Source organism: Neovison vison, chromosome 12, assembly GCF_020171115.1.
Source record: "Neovison vison isolate M4711 chromosome 12, ASM_NN_V1, whole genome shotgun sequence".
Lineage (NCBI taxonomy): Eukaryota > Metazoa > Chordata > Mammalia > Carnivora > Mustelidae > Neogale > Neogale vison.
This window is the reverse complement of record NC_058102.1, coordinates 61,381,787-61,399,566: the sequence shown is the minus strand read 5'-3', so window position 1 is coordinate 61,399,566 and position 17,780 is coordinate 61,381,787. Positions and strand designations below refer to the sequence as shown.

General features: G+C 36.3%; 1 protein-coding gene across 1 annotated transcript in view; it reads right to left on the bottom strand.

Moving 5' to 3' along the window:
• Nucleotides 1-17,780, bottom strand: part of PIK3C2G (phosphatidylinositol-4-phosphate 3-kinase catalytic subunit type 2 gamma) — a 364,772-nt gene that overhangs the window by 129,958 nt on the left and 217,034 nt on the right. The window contains exons 19-21 of the mRNA XM_044227234.1: nt 10,929-11,109; nt 7,393-7,500; nt 2,895-2,987 (exon numbers count right to left, since the gene is read on the bottom strand). Coding sequence (XP_044083169.1) covers nt 2,895-2,987; nt 7,393-7,500; nt 10,929-11,109 — 382 coding nt within the window. The remainder of the gene's footprint in view (nt 1-2,894; nt 2,988-7,392; nt 7,501-10,928; nt 11,110-17,780) is intronic.

The window sequence follows — 17,780 nt, the reverse complement described above, 5'->3', positions numbered from 1 at the left end:
ATCCCATACAAATTTCTGGATTATTTGCTCCAGCTTTTTGAAGAATACCGGTGGAATTTTGATCGGAATGGCATTAAAAGTATAGATTGCTCTAGGCAGTATAGACAAATGGGCAGAAGATATGAACAGAGACTTCTCCAATGAAGACATACAAATGGCTATCAGACACATGAAAAAATGTTCATCATCACTAGCCCTCAGGGAGATTCAAATTAAAACCACATTGAGATATCATCTTACACCAGTTAGAATGGCCAAAATTAACAAGACAGGAAACAACATGTGTTGGAGGGGATGTGGAGAAAGGGGAACCCTCTTACACTGTTGGTGGGAATGCAGGTTGGTGCAGCCTCTTTGGAGAACAGTGTGGAGATTCCTCAAGAAATTAAAAATAGAGCTTCCCTATGACCCTGCCATTGCACTACTGGGTATTTGCCCCAAAGATACAGATGGAGTAAAAAGAAGGGCCATCTGTACCCCAATGTTTATAGCAGCAATGGCCACGGTCACCAAACTATGGAAAGAACCAAGATGCCCTTCAACGGATGAATGGATAAGGAAGATGTGGTCCATATACACTATGGAGTATTATGCCTCCATCAGAAAGGATGAATACCCAACTTTTGTAGCAACATGGACAAAACTGGAAGAGATTATGCTGAGTGAAATAAGTCAAGAAGAGAGAGTCAATTATCATATGGTTTCACTTATTTGTGGAGCATAACAAATAGCATGGAGAACATGGGGAGTTAGAGAGGAGAAGGGAGTTGGGGGAAATTGGAAGGGGAGGTGAATCATGAGAGACTATGGACTCTGAAAAACAATCTGAGGGGTTTGAAGTGGTGGGGGGGTGGGAGGTTGGGGTACCAGGTGGTGGGTATTATAGAGGGCACGGATTGCATGGAGCACTGGGTGTAGTGAAAAAATAATGAATACTGTTATGCTGAAAATAAATAAATTTAATTTAATAAAAAAGAACACCTTGTGTTTCTGAAAGAGGATCAAAGAATATAAGAACTTTCCTTTAAACGATTACAGAAGATTCAGCCATCAAACTAAAAGTTGCTTGGAAAGTTGTTCGCTGATAATAATCTTTCAATTTATCATCCACATGTGATCTCTTAAATTCAAAATCTAGTGAAGAGAGGCTTGATGAATGTTTATTCAAATCTCTCAGCCAAGAGAGATTTCTTTCTAACTACAACATTATTTGGTATGCCATAAATGTACATACTGTTATAGAGTTGGAATACCAAGAGCTTCTTGACGAGGAGTATAAACAGCACACATAGGATTCATCAGACTTTAAATCATTGAATTCTCATATTATGAAGGTGGTTAAAATTGTTAACAATAAATAGCCTTTGATCATAATAAATGATTAAGGAGCGATTTTTCTAGCATAGGTAAAGGAAATGGAACATGTCCAAAGGGGAAGGATAGTTTTCTGCTTTTAAACTAAGAGGTTTGGTTTTGAAAATGCTTTCTACACATTTAATGCAATTCCTATCAAAGTACCATCCATCTTTTTCAAAGAAATGGAACAAATAATTTTAAAATTTATATGGAACCAGAAAAGACCTCGAATAGCCAAAGGGATATTGAAAAACAAAGCCAAAGTTGGTGGCATCACAATTCCGGACTTCAAGCTTTATTACAAAGCTGTCATCATCAAGACAGCATGGTACTGGCACAAAAACAGACACATAGACCAATGGAACAGAATAGAGAGCCCAGAAATAGACCCTCAACTCTATGGTCAACTAATCTTCGACAAAGCAGGAAAGAATGTCCAATGGAAAAAAGACAGCCTCTTCAATAAATGGTGTTGGGAAAATTGGACAGCCACGTGCAGAAAAATGAAATTGGACCATTTCCTTACACCACACACAAAAATAGATTCAAAATGGATTAAGGACCTCAATGTGAGAAAGGAATCCATCAAAATCCTTGAGGAGAACACAGGCAGCAACCTCTTCGACCTCAGCCGCAGCAACATCTTCCTAGGAACATCGCCAAAGGCAAGGGAAGCAAGGGCAAAAATGAACTTTTGGGATTTCATCAAGATCAAAAGCTTTTGCACAGCAAAGGAAACAGTTAACAAAATCAAAAGACAACTGACAGAATGGGAGAAGATATTTGCAAACGACATATCAGATAAAGGACTAGTGTCCAAAATCTATAAAGAACTTAACAAACTCAACACCCAAAGAACAAATAATCCAATCAAGAAATGGGCAGAGGACATGAACAGACGTTTCTGCCAAGAAGACATCCAGATGCTTTCTAAATTATATGCAGAAAAAATATTCCGAGATGTAATTTTGTGGTATGTTTTTCTTCACCCAAAATGCAGTGTTTCACGACCATCAATGCTTGAAGTTACACAAGTCAAAGCCAAAGTATGGGTGTGCTAAAAATTATCCTCAAAAATAGTCAAAATCCACCAAATAATTTACTCCGAGACCTAGTTGTCTGGTTTGGCTGAACACTTGATTAAATTAACCAAATGGCTCCAAATTTTTCACTCATAGCTTCTTATTTGGTCCCTCTTTCCAACTTGACCCAAACTCTTTTACTCTACTTTCATATAGGATTCATGATAAAGACGGATTTGGCCTCTATTTATTCCACTTCCTGTGCCACTCAAAAGCATATAATTTCACTTACTGAAACAGCTCTTCTTAAGTTTTGCACTGAAGGTTCACTAGCTTGAGCCAGTAATGATTGATTTATTGTTAATCATTGACATGTTCTATAATTCTGTAAAAATGCAGAATCAAAAATAACTGGAATCCTCTATGCTGTCATCAGAGGAAAGTACTATAATCATTTCTTTTTGCAAGAAATAAATCAAGAATTCTACCTGTGAAATCAATCTGATGTTTTTGTACCTTAAAAATGACGCTGATGTTTTTGCCCATGGGGTTAGCGTTGATGAAAGTAATCTTCAATGGCAAAGCATGAGATGTGAAATATGAACATGCCTATAGAAAGAGAAGAGAAAAATCCTGAGCAAAATAAACCAGAAAGAACACTTTCCCTGAAATCATGGTCTTCTTGTATAATTCTTTATGTAAGAAAATATAACACATATGTATAATTTTTATACTTTGGAACAAAGAAACATATTTATTAAAAACAACAATAGAACAACTTTGGTCCACTAACCAAAGCCTTTACTTAGAAACTGAAAATGTAGCTTCTTGGCAGTTTGTAAATCTTTAACTACTCATTTTCTCACTGAACAGTGGTGATATGTTGGAGGTTTAAATAAACTAATTAGTATGTAGACATTGTGTTTATGATAGTTGATTAATATCTAAAATTGCTATTCAAAAATATATTTCCTTTTAATTATTTCTTCCCTGCAGAATTCTTTTTTTTTTTTTTTAAAGATCTTATTTATTTATTTGACAGACAAGAGATCACAAATAGGCAGAGAGGCAGGCAGAGAGAGAGAGAGAAGCAGGCCCCTCACTGAGCAGAGAGCCTGATGCAGGGCTCGATCCCAGGACCCTGGGGCCATGACCTGAGTCGAAGGCAGAGGCTTTAACCCGCTGAGCCACCCAGGCGCCCCATTCCCTACAGAATTCTTTAAGGAAATATGGTTTTAGGGTTAAGAAAGACTGAGTTCAAATTTGAACTCTGTAACTTTAAGATATATAGCCTAATAGATATAAAAGACCTTCTACAGTGCATCTCCTGACACTAATTAGGTACTTTAAAAATAATAATGCATTCTTTTTCTCTTTTAGTTAATGAGTATTTTCTTACCTTTATAAATAACAGTACAACATATGTTTCCTCCTTCCCTTTCTTTCAGCTACACTTTGCATTTCCATTTTCAGCTTTATGATATTGACTACTTTCCAGTATACTTTTCTTGTTGCTTATTTTCCTTTTATGCTCTTACATCTAATTGAGTGTTAAAAGGTTGTATGTCTTTAGGCTATTAGAGACTTCATGTTGACAGTGAAGAGTTAAATCAATATTAAATAAAGGAAAAGAACTTGATGGTTTCAATTTATCAACTTAGTAAAATATGACATCAATACATGTTGAAGGATCAGTTAATGTCATTATTTTTTGAGAAGTCTGAAATCAGTATAAACAGAGAGGAAAGGATATATATTTTTAACTTAACCTATGAACACAAATCTAACCTAATCCCTAAGAAACAGAAACCCTTGCTTACTGAATCAATTTGAGGTTTATAGAAAATGGATGAGGCTGCTTATTAAGTAATGAATTCTTGCTTTGAGAATCAGTCAATCAGGGAACATATGACCTTCTGTCACGGTATTGAATTAGGAAATCCTGTATTAGTCCAGAAATGAGTCTAGATCAGTGATTTTCAAACTGTGCTCATCCAATTCTTGGGGGTCGCTCTGAGGCATCCCAAGTTCAGGGAAGAGAAAAAGGGCAAAGGCGGGATGAAGACAAGGCTTAGCCCTTCTTCTTAATTACATCACTTGGAGCTATTTAACTTCATTGTTTTATATTTTGGTTTTCACATGCAGTATACTTTTTGAGACTCATGCAAAAAATATTTTATATTTGACAACTAATATGCATAAACCATTACCTATGTGATATCAGAGGTACTATATCTACTCCCTAAGAGCCTACAGGAAGTTGATATGAACATACATGCATTAAGTTGAAAATAATTTACAAGGCCATTTATTGCAGTTGGATGAAGAAGCACTTAAAGAAGAGAAGTCTTTCAGAGATGAGGTGGATTTGAAGATTGTGGAACTTGGATTAGCAAAAATGTTTTAAAAAAGGCTTTCTAGGTAGGGAAAAGCAAACAATGAGAACTTAGATTAGATGTTAAAAATGGACTGCAAGGGCCACAACCAGGAGATGGGAAAGAATGAGTTGGAGTCTTGGAAGATAATTTTATTTTATTTTAATTTTATTTAGATTAAGATAAATAATTTTATTTAGATTAGAATTATTAGAATTTAGAATTATTAGAATTTAAATTACTAAATTACTAGAATTTAGAATTTAAATTACTAAATTACTAGAATTTAGAATTTAGAATTATTAGAATTCTAATTTAGAATTAGAATTATTTAATTATTAGAATAGAGAAAGAAAGAAAGGACCTTGTTCTTGAGAAGCACACACTAATGACATAGATTTAAAATAGTTTTAAAAAAGGAAAGAAACCTATTAGTAAATGAAGTGTGTGGTCCTTACTTTTTCAGGAGTGGGAAAGGAATACATTATGTTACAACCACTTTCCCAAATGGTCCATTCCCTAGTGATGGAAAGGGAAACAAGGAATGGTTCATTGTAATTAGTGGTTCCAAGGAGAGACAAGGGTAAAAATTCTTTGAAAGAAAGCTTAACTCAAAGTTAAGATCTTTGTCCTCTGTCTTGGAGAGCCATGTGTTAAAAAGTAGATCGGCCTGAGTGCATCTCCCCAGTGTAGTTTGCAGATGGTAATTAAAATAGAATATTGACTGTAGGCTTTCCCATACTTATACATTCATAAGGCTTCTCTCTAGTAAATAGAGATAAACTGTGAACGATCACTAATGGCTTTCCCACAATCATTGCATTTATGAAGTTTCTCCCCAGATGGGTTCTCTGACATTGTAAAGTTGATGCTATCACCAAAGATCTTCCCATACTTATCACATTCATAGGATTTTTCACTAGTGTGAATTCTCTGTTATATAACAAAATGTGAGTCCTGACTGTATATTTTCCATACTTACGAGGTTTTTTGCTTGTGTGAAGTCGGGTGACATAAAACAAGACATTTACTCTGACTGAATATTTGCCACACTGTGTTCCAAATGTTTTTCTCTGGTCTGAATTTCCTCACAGCCAACAAGTTGAGAGTTCTGATTGAAGCATTTCCTTGCTGCCTGCATTTATTGTGCTTGTTGCCCATTATGGAGGCTCTGATGTCAAATATGACATCTACCCTCACTGAAGACCTTACTATGTTCATTACACTCTCAGGGTTTCTTCCCAGTATGGATTCTTTGGTGGTCAAAATGGTTTCTGTTGGAACAGAGAGCTTGCCCACACTCATGTCGCCTGTAATGTTTCTCACTAATGTGAAATACTTGATTTTAGAAAAGAATTTTATTCTGAATAAAATAAATAAATAAATAAATAAAATAAAAATAAAATTCTTCTTTGAAATGCTGCATTTCCCTGTATTTGCAACATTAATCAGTGGATATTGCTAATGATTAAAAAGTTACACATTTTAAAAGATCAGCAATGATTTGGGTTTTAGCCCAGATAGACATATCACAGTCTGTGGAATTTGATGCCTTATTTTGTTATTTTTCAAAAATATGCTTGCATAGCATATTGGGAAAGTTTCTGAGGCAGCAAAGTTGTAAAGGTAACAATGCCAACATTTTAGCAAAACTTTTTATATTCATACTAATAATGGTCTAGCTTTTCTCCTAATTACTGGGTTTGTTTTCTTGATTGTATAATAATGTCAGTCAAGTAACATTTATTAGACATGTGTGATAGTTTAACCTCTTCACCTCTAAGTCTCACTTACCAATCCTGCCTCTATTAGTGCTTTCTACTCTTGGGCCCTTGAGAAGGAGGCTAATAAACTTAATGGAGATAAAAGGAGAAAGAATGATTCTAAGTTAGAGAAGTGTAACTGACAGAGACTGAGCAAGAGAGAGAAATTGTTTCTGATAACAGAAAGGTCACTCCAGGCATGAGTTAAGTACACTGACACGTGAGTCAATGAATTTTAAATTAAATAAAAACTGACGTGTTGTAGCTAATAATATCCTAGTGTACTAGGCATGGCTATGCACATAATCTAAATAAGCATGAAATTAAAGCCAGCCTGCATAAGGTCAGCAAATCAACCATTTTGAATAAATTGAGAAATGAATTTAGTGAGCAGTATCTTTATTTATTTATTTATTTATTTTTACTGAACTGATAGTATATTTCTAGACCAACAAATCATGTGATGAGGCCAGTGCAGTCTCAACCTTACACAGTGCACCAAATGCTACACTTAGCTTGGATGGGATTCGATTACTTTTTTTAAAATTTTTTCAATGACAATTTACAAGTTGTTTTTTGCCATTTCAGAAACACAGGGTGAGGGGCGCCTGGGTGGCTCAGTGGGTTAAGGCCTCTGCCTTCGGCTTGGGTCATGATCCCAGGGTCCTGGGATAGAGCCCCATATCAGGCTCTCTGCTCCGCGGGGAGCCCTGCTTCCTCCTCTCTCTCTGCCTGCCGCTCTGCCTACTTGTGATCTGTCTGTCAAATAAATAAATAAAATCTTAAAAAATAAAAAAAATTTAAAAAAAAACACAGGGTGAGCTACACAATACAAAACAAAAATACTCAACTGATCTACTGAATAAACTGACTTACATCACGATCAACACCCTTTACACACACGGCAGGGTTCAGAGGAAGGTGACAGGTCTTTATACACTGAAAAAATTCTTCTAGTCTGCCGATTTCTTTCTTTAGTACCTCCTGTGGAAAAAATCAGTTTAAAAAGCATCTTAGAAACTGTTAAGAATTTGACTTTCTTTCAAGTTACAATTTTCTTCTACTGATTAAGTAAACTCTCTAATTCAGGGGTTGCACACTTGGATGCTCTGGGGTCAGGTAGATGAGGTAGCCACATATAAGGAAGCAGAAGGCTAAAGACAATAGGGAGTGGGGGGCGATGGGGAGCTAAAGAGCTCATGCCTTTTCTACAGGATTTTTAATTCAATTGAAAACAAAACCAAAACAAAGAACTATTCTGTTCAAACAAAACATGATGGGTTGGCTTTGACTGTGGCCCACCATCTTATAGAACCTGCTTTAAGTAGTTGTTAACATGATCCAATTCTGATAATTTCCTGGAACCTTAGTTTGTAACCCTCAAGATTTATACTTAATAGTGATAGTACGTTTTAGAAAAAAAGAAATTCACATGTATTAAGAGCAATAAAGGCAAAAATGATAACTGTCAGAAATAGTAATATATTTGAACAAATGATTTATTAAATGCTAATAAGTATATTCCTGATACTTACCCCATTCCCTTCCATAGTTCTCTGTACCTGTGGAAGATCTAAAACCACAAATAACACCTTTAAAACTGTGTACTCCCTAACCACAAAAGGGGAAAAACGATAATTCAAAATATAAAAGCTTCTTTTAGTCCACTTTCTGAGTCCCCTTCTGCCCTCCTGAGTCCATTTCTAAAAATGGAAGTATCAGATTAATAATGTTCTGGGGTTTTTTTTGTTTGTTTTTTTGTTGTTGTTGTTTTTATCTAAGGTTTTATTTTTTAATTGAGAGGGAGAGAATGAGAGAGAGAGAGAGCACGAGAAGGCAAAGGTCAGAGGGAGAAGCAGACTACCTGCCCAGCAGGGAGCCCGATGCAGGACTTGATCCCTCGACTCCAGGATCATGACCTGAACTGAAGGCCTTCGCCCAACCAACTGAGCCACTCAAATGCCCTCAGATTTATAATGTTTAATTAACTCCCAGGAGTTTCTTAGCTTTCACTCCTGGGTCTTTGGCAAATAACAGAAACTACTGCTCCCAGAATCCAGAAGAGCAAGGTTGAAAAATGAGGCAAATTCCACTATGGCACTCTTTCTGTCTGTCCTCCTTTGTCTTATCTATACATGGATTCCCTTAAGGAATACCATGGAGGGGAACCTCTACTGTCTTTAAGTATCTTCTTTCACACAGTTAGTTTAATTAGTACTTTTTATTTATTTTATTTTATTTTTTATGAGATGACATGCTTTAATAGTAAACAGCCAAGAAAAACAATATATAAAGAAATAACTTCTAGGAATCTGAGGAAAAATAATTAGGGAGGCAATTTTAATGTATTAAAAACTCTAGCCTTTATCAGAATAAGCAGACATAAATTTATAAGTAGGTTTGCAGAATTACAAAGTATCTATTAAAAAGGTCTTTTTTAAAAGTTTTTATTTAAATCCCAGTGAATTAACATACAGCATAATATTAGTTTCTGGTGTACAATATAGTGATTCAACACTTCCATATAATACTAATTAGTACATTTTGAAACAAAACAGAAAAAATAGCTAACTAACTTGAATTATGCAAAATTGTAAATGCTTCTTTATCTCTATTTTTATTTTCTTATTATTATGGGAGGAAGTGTTATCACAAAAACAGTCTAGGTGAGCAAAATATATTTATTTGAAAGAACACCAATAGCACTTTGGAACTTAATGCAAATAGTCAAAAAAGGCATCAGACTTACTTAACTGTAGCATGCATCTCAAATATGTGAGAAATTTTGAAATCTAAGAAATAAAGACTAAACTAAATTTTATATAAATTTCATAAATTTTAAACCAGTTTATTTACTTGCTTTCAATTTTTTTCTATCATTAGAAAATAATCTACAGTAATATGAAGAAATTATAGATGTTTGGTTTTTCATTGCTCATCATGTTATGTATCTTAAGTTTTTTCTGTCAATCTAGAGTTCCTATTTGAGAGTTTCCCATTTGAGAATAAATTCCATGTTTATGCTTTTTATTTCCTATGTATTCCTGTACAGGTGAAGGGCCATAGCTCTGGCACTTCTATCAAATGAGTGACTTCCAGCAAGAAAAATACTGGGCTGGGAAAGAATTCTGGGACATTTTACCTGTCAGTGTTTTTATATTATTTTGCTGAAAACTCTTTTTGATTTTAGACAGTGGGTGGAGAGAAACTATGTGCTCCCTTTGAGGACAAACTTCATGTTTTAGTCATCTTTCCATCCTTAATTCCCAGTCTGTAAATACTTGTTCCTGAATGATGTTATTAATACAATGAATGGTTTCCCTCTCTCTTCCTGCATCTAGAATGTTGAACATAAGAAAACCTACTTAATGGTCTTTATCAGTGAGGGAAACTAGTGATGCAGATAATTAAAAAGAACAAATATTCTTCAATCAGATCAAGAAAAAGAATAGTCAGTTCCATTATTATAATCAGGGATGAAAAAGGCACAATATTTTGACTATTATTCATGGATCTTAGTATAAAAGTTTTACTATCCACATCACTATTGATTTAATTAATTTTATTTGTTTTGTCCCAAAAGTCTATTTTGATTATTACAGTATTAGAAAAATCTATACCTTGATTTTGTACCTTGGACAAGGGTCCCCTAAAAAGTCCTCTTTGGACATTTTTTTAGATTTCATTTACTTATTTGCCAGAGAGGGAGATCACAAGCAGGCAGGCAGGGGAGCGGGGGAAGGAGGCTCCCTGCTGAGCAGAGAGCCCCATGCAGGGCTCGATTCCAGGACCCTGAGATCATGACCTGAGCCAAAGGCAGAGGCCCAACTCCTGAGCCACCCAGGCACCCAGGCGCCCACCCCCTCCCCCCTGCCAACCCCTGGAGTTGTACTGCCCTTTTGAGGAAATTACTTCATTTGGCCTTTTTAGACAAGCTGCCTTTAAGTTGATTTCTTCTTGTCAGGTACTTTCCATATGCTACATGGCTTACTTAGGTCAAAAAAACTACATTGGGGTATCTTGGCATCTCAGTCAGTTAGGCATCCAAGTCTCGGTTTTGGCTGAAGTTATGATTTCAGGGTCATGAGATTGAGCCCCGTGCTGGGCTCTGCACTCAGTGGAGAGCACACTGGAGGTTCTCTCCCTCACCCTCCCCTTCTGCTCCTCCCACCATTTGCTTTTGCTCTCTCTCTTGCAAATAAATAAAAAAATCTTAAAAATTATGTCCTCGTGGTAGACATTATCATTAACTTTCAGATTGTAAATTGAAAAAAATCTTGATTAAACTCATTGAGCTGGGGGTCTTATAACTAAGTATAGACAACAAATTTGCTTTCTAAGCTATGAAATTAAAATTTAATTGAACTAAAGATTAAAGGAAACACTACCTGAAGATTAATTTCTTAACAAACCTGTCTTTGAGGGTCACTGGCAGACTTGACTTTTTCCCCAATGTCTCCCAGAATTTTAATAAGTTTCTTCTCCTTGGAAAGCTCATCACTCAAGGCTTTTCCTGAACAGAATTGGAGAGCAGCCAACAGCTTCTGATACCAGCTTTTAAAATAAGTTTCATTCTGTGCATCCTTTAGCAGCCTGAAGGAAAGAGAGAAAAAGAATTCTTGTATCTATAGCTGATTTTTTAACCACCTCTAGCAGGAACAATCAGTGCATTTCAGACTAATCTGTATTTGGTGACTTTGGGCAGCTTAACAGCCTGTTATTGGGGGAAAATGTTGTTTATTCGTTGGCAGTCATCAAATTCTGTCTGATAGCTAATGAGATTCCTAGAGTGAAGAATCAATAAGAGACCTGCTTTTTCTCATTTTAATCCACAATGCACTTTTTCTTTTTTCAGGCTTCTTAATTCTATAACAAATACTTAAGAACGTATTTTGACTTCTTACACAAATAAGGACAAAGTTTTAGAAGTAGTGTTTATAAGTAACCATACTGTAGTGGAACTCAAACATCAACCTTACCTTTTTCTACTTTTCTTCAAAAGGCAATGATACCCCCTACATATTTCTCTTTCTTCCAGTACCTCCCCTTGATTACTTGGAGGAAGACAATGTAAAAGCAAGAACATGGTTTTTGTTTTCAGGTATTCGAATCTCAGTCCTCCAACTTGCAAGTAATTTAGTCCAGTTACTTAACTAGGCTGAGATTTTGTTTCTTTATCTATAAAACAAAGTAATAATGCTGACTCTGTAGAACTATATAGAACACAGAATGACCTAATGCATTCAAAGGGCTTAGCACAATGTTCCTACCAGTCAGCCGACATTAGTTCATCTGTATTTTGTGGCCTCCACCAGCTAACTTCTGTCACTGCCTGGCTGGCTGCTCATGTCATGAACATCTAGAACATCTAGAATGTTAAGGATGTTCAATGACAATGTTAAGGATGAGAAGATTTGGAGGCACAGCACTTTAAAAAGTGAAAATACTATGCTAGATAATGGAGCAGTAACAAATATTTTATAACTCTGTCTGTCATGTGACAATTTCTATTGCCTTGAAACTAATTCCAATATGCTCAAACTTTACTATTATGCCCTAAACCAATGAAATAGAATTAAAAAAAAAACAAAAAACCTCATACCTTTGAATGTTAACCTCTCTTTGATTGATTCTTTTAATCTTAACTGGTCCCTAGTCTTGTCCTTCTCTGAAAAATTAACATTCAATAAAATGTTAAGGAATACTAAAAAAAGGATTAAATGCAGAACAGTTGAAAAGTATATAGATGAATTTCATTCTGCATTTTTTTTTTAAGATTTTATTTCTTTTACACAGAGAGATCACAAGTAGGCAGAGAGGCAGGCAGAGAGAGAGGGGGAAGAAGGCTCCCTGCCAAGCAGAGAGCCTGATGCAGGGCTCAATCCCAGGACCCTGAGATCATAACCTGAGCCAAAGGCAGAGGCTTAACCCACTGAGCCACCCAGACACCCCTCATTCTGCATTCTTAATTTTGGATCTCTGCTTCTGTATTATGTTACAGACACTGTAACATATTATTTTCCCTTGTTCTATGTTCTCTGTTTCTACGTATTTAGAAAAGTTAAGTTAAAAAGTAAAAAATAAATAAATAAATAAATAAATGCTTGTCTACTTTTTCTTTTTTTTTTCTTTTTTTAAGGTGAGGTCTTGCTTTTAAGTGGAGTAACAGTTCCTATTTACCTCTGGAAAGCATTAAAAAAAACCTCAAGGGGTTAAAGAAGTATTGATGAGAAAATGTAATCCACTGATACCTGCTTATTTTCAATGTAAAAATAATAGCAGACAATGAAGTTTTCCTATGCTTACCCTACGATGAGATTTTGAAATGTCAGATGTAATAAATGAAACCTGTCATTATTTGGAAGTTCTAAGATGAGTGTTGTGTGAGTGGGAATTGGAAAGTTGCAAATGCAAGCATCCACATGTAAAACTTAAAGACATTTTATGTAAAATTGTATATCTCTTAGATTCTCTCTGTATTTGGGGAACATTGGTAATATACTATTTTATGGTATACTTGGGTTTTAGTGAGATAGACACTTGACAGAGTATTTCTATATCTCTATCAATGCCTGCCAGCATTTTCATACACTTTGAATACTGAGTCGCTTATTTTAAAAATATTTTTAACCAGTTATTGTATGTAAATGTAACTCTATAACCTCCTGACTGCTGTATACATGATAAAAGGGAAAGTTCTTCTGTACAGATGAAGTCAACTTTTTACTAAAATAATTTTTTAAAAAGATACATTTCGAGGTGGGGGGTCATGGGAACTGTCAGAATTATATAACTTGTATTCATTATATTCTTAATTTTTTTGTTAGAAATGTGTTTGGTTTTTTCAAGGAGAAAAACTCAATTCTATTCCTTGCTCAAAATAAAACAGAGCAGGGGAGATTTGCAGAGAGAATATGACTATGTTATAAAAAAATACAAAAGCAAAAAAAATTCAGTGTATTCACTATGATTATTTTCCTTGTAGAATATGCCTCATTCCAAACTTGAATCCCTGCTAAGATCATATGTTCTCCTGGTGAGATCCAGCTCAAGCTCTATGGCTTTCTACCCGACTAATGAAGAGTTTGGCTTTACACATTGCAGAACTGAAATCTGGAGTGGCAGAGGTAGGAGATGACCGCAAGATGTCAAATAGTCCATCCCTGTGTCTTCAGGCACAGTCAAGAAAAATAAATGTCTTTTCATTTTAAACAACTGTAAAGAAAGTTGGACTATACAATTTGAGGTAGAGGGTTACGCAGTTCTGCATCCATGACTTTTTTACATAAGGAAGGACTAAATCCCTCATGGAGTATTTTGTATCCATTACCTCTGTGTGTAAGATTAGCAAACAGCAGGCCACTCTCTCTTGAACATCACAGAAACCTTTTTCAAAAGACATCGTCACCAAAGAAAAGCAGCATTGTGTATGTCAAATACTTTTTTTTTTTTTTTTTCATTTTCAAAGTTAAGGCCAAGGGACTGAGAAATATCAAGATTTGGTGGTAAAAGATCAGACTTTTAAGGTGCATGAAATGTGACTGTGTATAAGCTGTGAGGTAAACCTTAAATGCCAGAGACTTGTTTATCCTAATATCTGTTAGATCCAGGGATATAATTCAGTTTGATATGATTCTGTACTATCAAGTCATGACAACGTTAAAATGAGGATAAATGCATAAAATCCCGGTGATTAAACATTTTGACAATGTTAAGGATGAGAAGCAGAAGCAAGAATGAGAAGGTAACAGCACAGTTATAAGAGGATGTTATGAAGGTATTTGACTGAATTAAGGGGATCACAGTGAACCTAAGACAGAAACCCCAGCTATCATGATAGGGGGATTTTCCTTGGCTATTGAGATTATCTATTTCTTCATGCACATGGCTGCTTCTGATCCCACAGTGAGTGACTTGATAGAGCCTCAGAAGTACATAGTGCTCAATTCTCAGGCTACCAACAGGACAAAAATAGAGTCATCACATCATCCCCACCCTCCTTGACTCCTGACTCTCTTCAGTGAAGGTCTAATTGTAGTTCTCGGTAGCACACTATCCCACACCTTATGGGCTGCCTTGAATTCTGACCCACTTGAGTACTCTCTGTGATTGAAAAGGAGAAACAAAATCCTATAGTGGACAAGAACTGAGGTACACAAGAAAGATGAGTAATTCAGGTCATTCCAGGAACTCCCCTTCCCATTTCCTCTCATATTTGTTAATAGAAGGCAAGGGGTGCGACTCAGTAGATCACAAGTAGGCAGAGAGGCAGGCAGAGAGAGAGGGAGGAGGAAGCAGGCTCCTTGCCGAGCAGAGAGCCCGATGCAGGGCTCTATCCCCGGACCCTGGGATCATGACCTGAGCCGAAGGCAAAGGCTCTAACCTACTGAGCCACCCGGGCGCCCCTCAGTAGACCAGTTTTTGGTAAGCATTTTAGAATCCGCTCTAGATTCTAGAATGTCACTTCTTCAAATGTATTTAAAACCCTGGGACATATAAAGGCTGATATTAATACCTGTTATGAAATTACTGATTTTAAGATTTTAATAGTGTGATTAAGAAGTAAAAAAAAATGTGGGGTGCCTGAGTGGCTCAGTCAGTTAAGCATCTGATTCTTAATCTTAGCTTAGGTTTTGATGTCTCCACTTTGAAAAAAAAAAAAAAAAGAGGTAAAAAGCATGTCTCTTTAGCCTTTACAACTTTAGTTTACTTCTTAGTGTTTAAGATATTTATTTAATATTTTCCAAACCGAGGAACTTAATGCATTTGTTTATTTATTTATTTATAGAGAGAGATGGAGAGAGAGAGAGCATGGGCACGAGCATGGGTAGGGGAGGGAAGGAGATTGAGAGAGAGAATCCTAAGCAGGTTTCATGCTCAGCACAGAGCCTTCATGGGGCTTGATCTCATGACCTCGAGATCATGAACTGAGCTGAAACCAACAGTCAGATGTTTAACCAACTGAGCCACCCAGACACCCCAGCAACTTGGTACATTTTATAGTCCTTGCAAAGATAATCATTTCCTAAGACTAGTTTATTCTTAGAATACTAATTTGCTTTTTCTGAAGTATAACACTAAGCTTCTGTTGAATTTTTCATATAAAGAGCATTATATTGGCCAGGTTTACAGAAATGTAATTTCCAATCAATAGTTATTTTGCAATATCTGTCAATACACTATTTTGTAAAAATTCTTTTTTTTTAAGATTTTATCTATTTGATAGAGAGAGAGATCACAAGTAGACAGAGCAGCAGGCAGAAAGAGGGGGAAGCAGGCTCCCTGCTGAGCAGAAAGCCTATCATGTAGGGCTCAATCCCAGGACCCTGAGATTATGACCTGAGCAAAGGCAGAGGTCCAACCCACTGAGCCATCCAGGTGCCCCTATTTTGCAAAAATTCTTAAATATAAAACTATTAAAAGGAAATAAATTCAGAAAGTAATGACATCCAAACTGTAGAGATTATATACATTTTTAGAACACTTAAATATGTGAGAGAGACCTATAAGGTACATAGCTGCCTTAATTGTATCCCCATAATATAATTTATATACTTAATACTTATTACCACTTCAAAAGTGTTCTCTTTGAAATGTTATATAGTCATACTAACGACATTCCCATTGTGCTGACACTATGTGGTAGATCTGATTATTTTTCCAACTCTATGCTTTCCCCTCGGAAGGAAATCATATATCTACACTCCTTGTTTTGTGACTTCCAGTTCCTTGCCATAGGAGGAGTCTACTTCTCTCCCAGTGTCAGGGTTGGTCATGTGACTCACTTTGGCCCATAGGATGTGACTGATGAAATGTATGCCCATGTCTGTGCAGATGCTTTAAATGTGCTGTTATAGATTGGTCTGGCAGCTTGTACTCCTGGTTTCTGCCGTGAAACCAGTATGTTCCAGCTGGAAAACTGTTCCTCCAGTCACAGAGTAACAAGACAATGTAAACCAGAGGTTAGCATTGCTGTGGAGTCCAGTGACGCCAAACAGAACTTACAGAAAGTCTGCAGCCTATGTACTGAATGAGTGAGAAATAAAACTGCGTTGTTGCAACCACAGAAACTTTGGCTTACAGCCACTTATTTGCTTACTTAGAGTAAAAACTTATGAATACCCTATTCTCATATTCTATCTTTTCCCATTTTCTTTGTTTTTGTTTTTATTTATTTGTTTGTATTGCCTTTAGAATATGCAGCATATTTTTTTAAACTTCCACAGTGTTAGCCCAGAGGCTATTTTGGGGCATATCTAATTACTGAAAATAAACAAAAGTCATCTGGAGCCAAGTCTGGTGAATTAGATGAGTGATCAAATTGAGTATACTATTTCAGATTTAATAAAACTATAAAAGTAATAAAAATGGTTTTCTTTTATGGATCATAAAAAGCCCCCAAAGGATTTAAAAAATGATTTGATCTGGCTCATTTGGACATGTATATTCTGTTATACTACTGATATTTTGTTGTTTTATTACTACTAACATACTTTCTGACCCATTTAAAAGTGTGAATAGGCCCATGTACCATCTGTTGCTTTGTCTAGCCAAGTGTTTGAGTATCTAGTAGGAGATTCTTTCTGACTAAAAATGTTGTACTAATGACTGCAATGGGGCAAGGGCAAGATTTCTTTCAGGGCTTACCTAACACAGAACAGGACAAAGGGCCTGATGGCTTAGGGCAGTGAGGAAAGCAGTACATGTAGCTGCCCTGGGAAACTAAGAGCTCCACTTTAATGCTAACAGCAGGAAGACTAGAATGGCTGAAGACACAGGGGACCAATGGCTTTGAAAAAGGAAGTACCCATTTCAGCATGTTTGAGAGTCATGAGTCATTAGCCTAGTGAGGAATAGACTCATTCCGCTATGCCCCGTTCTCTCTGCAAAGTCCAAAGAGGAAAGCCCAAGGAGAGCCATTTATTCAGCTGTGTGCCAGAATTGGAGATTGTTGCCTCATTCCCAGGTTAGATTTCTGTTCTGAAATAGGGTTTGATTTCCCCTGGGCTTATGTGAACAGGAAGAAAATGTCAGGGCAGGTTGGAGAGACAAGATAGGAAAGGAGCAGCCCACACTCCTGTGCCTCAACTGCTTGGAAAGCAAATATGTACAAGTTTTTCAGGGTTCAAATATATACATGGAAAGTGATTATATGTGATCCACTCCTTGTGTGGAAAGGGGTTGATTCAAGGCCAGATCTCCCAATGGGAAGCTCCTGCAAGGCTGCCCAAAGAACTCAGCCACATGAAGTAGCCAGTTCTCAC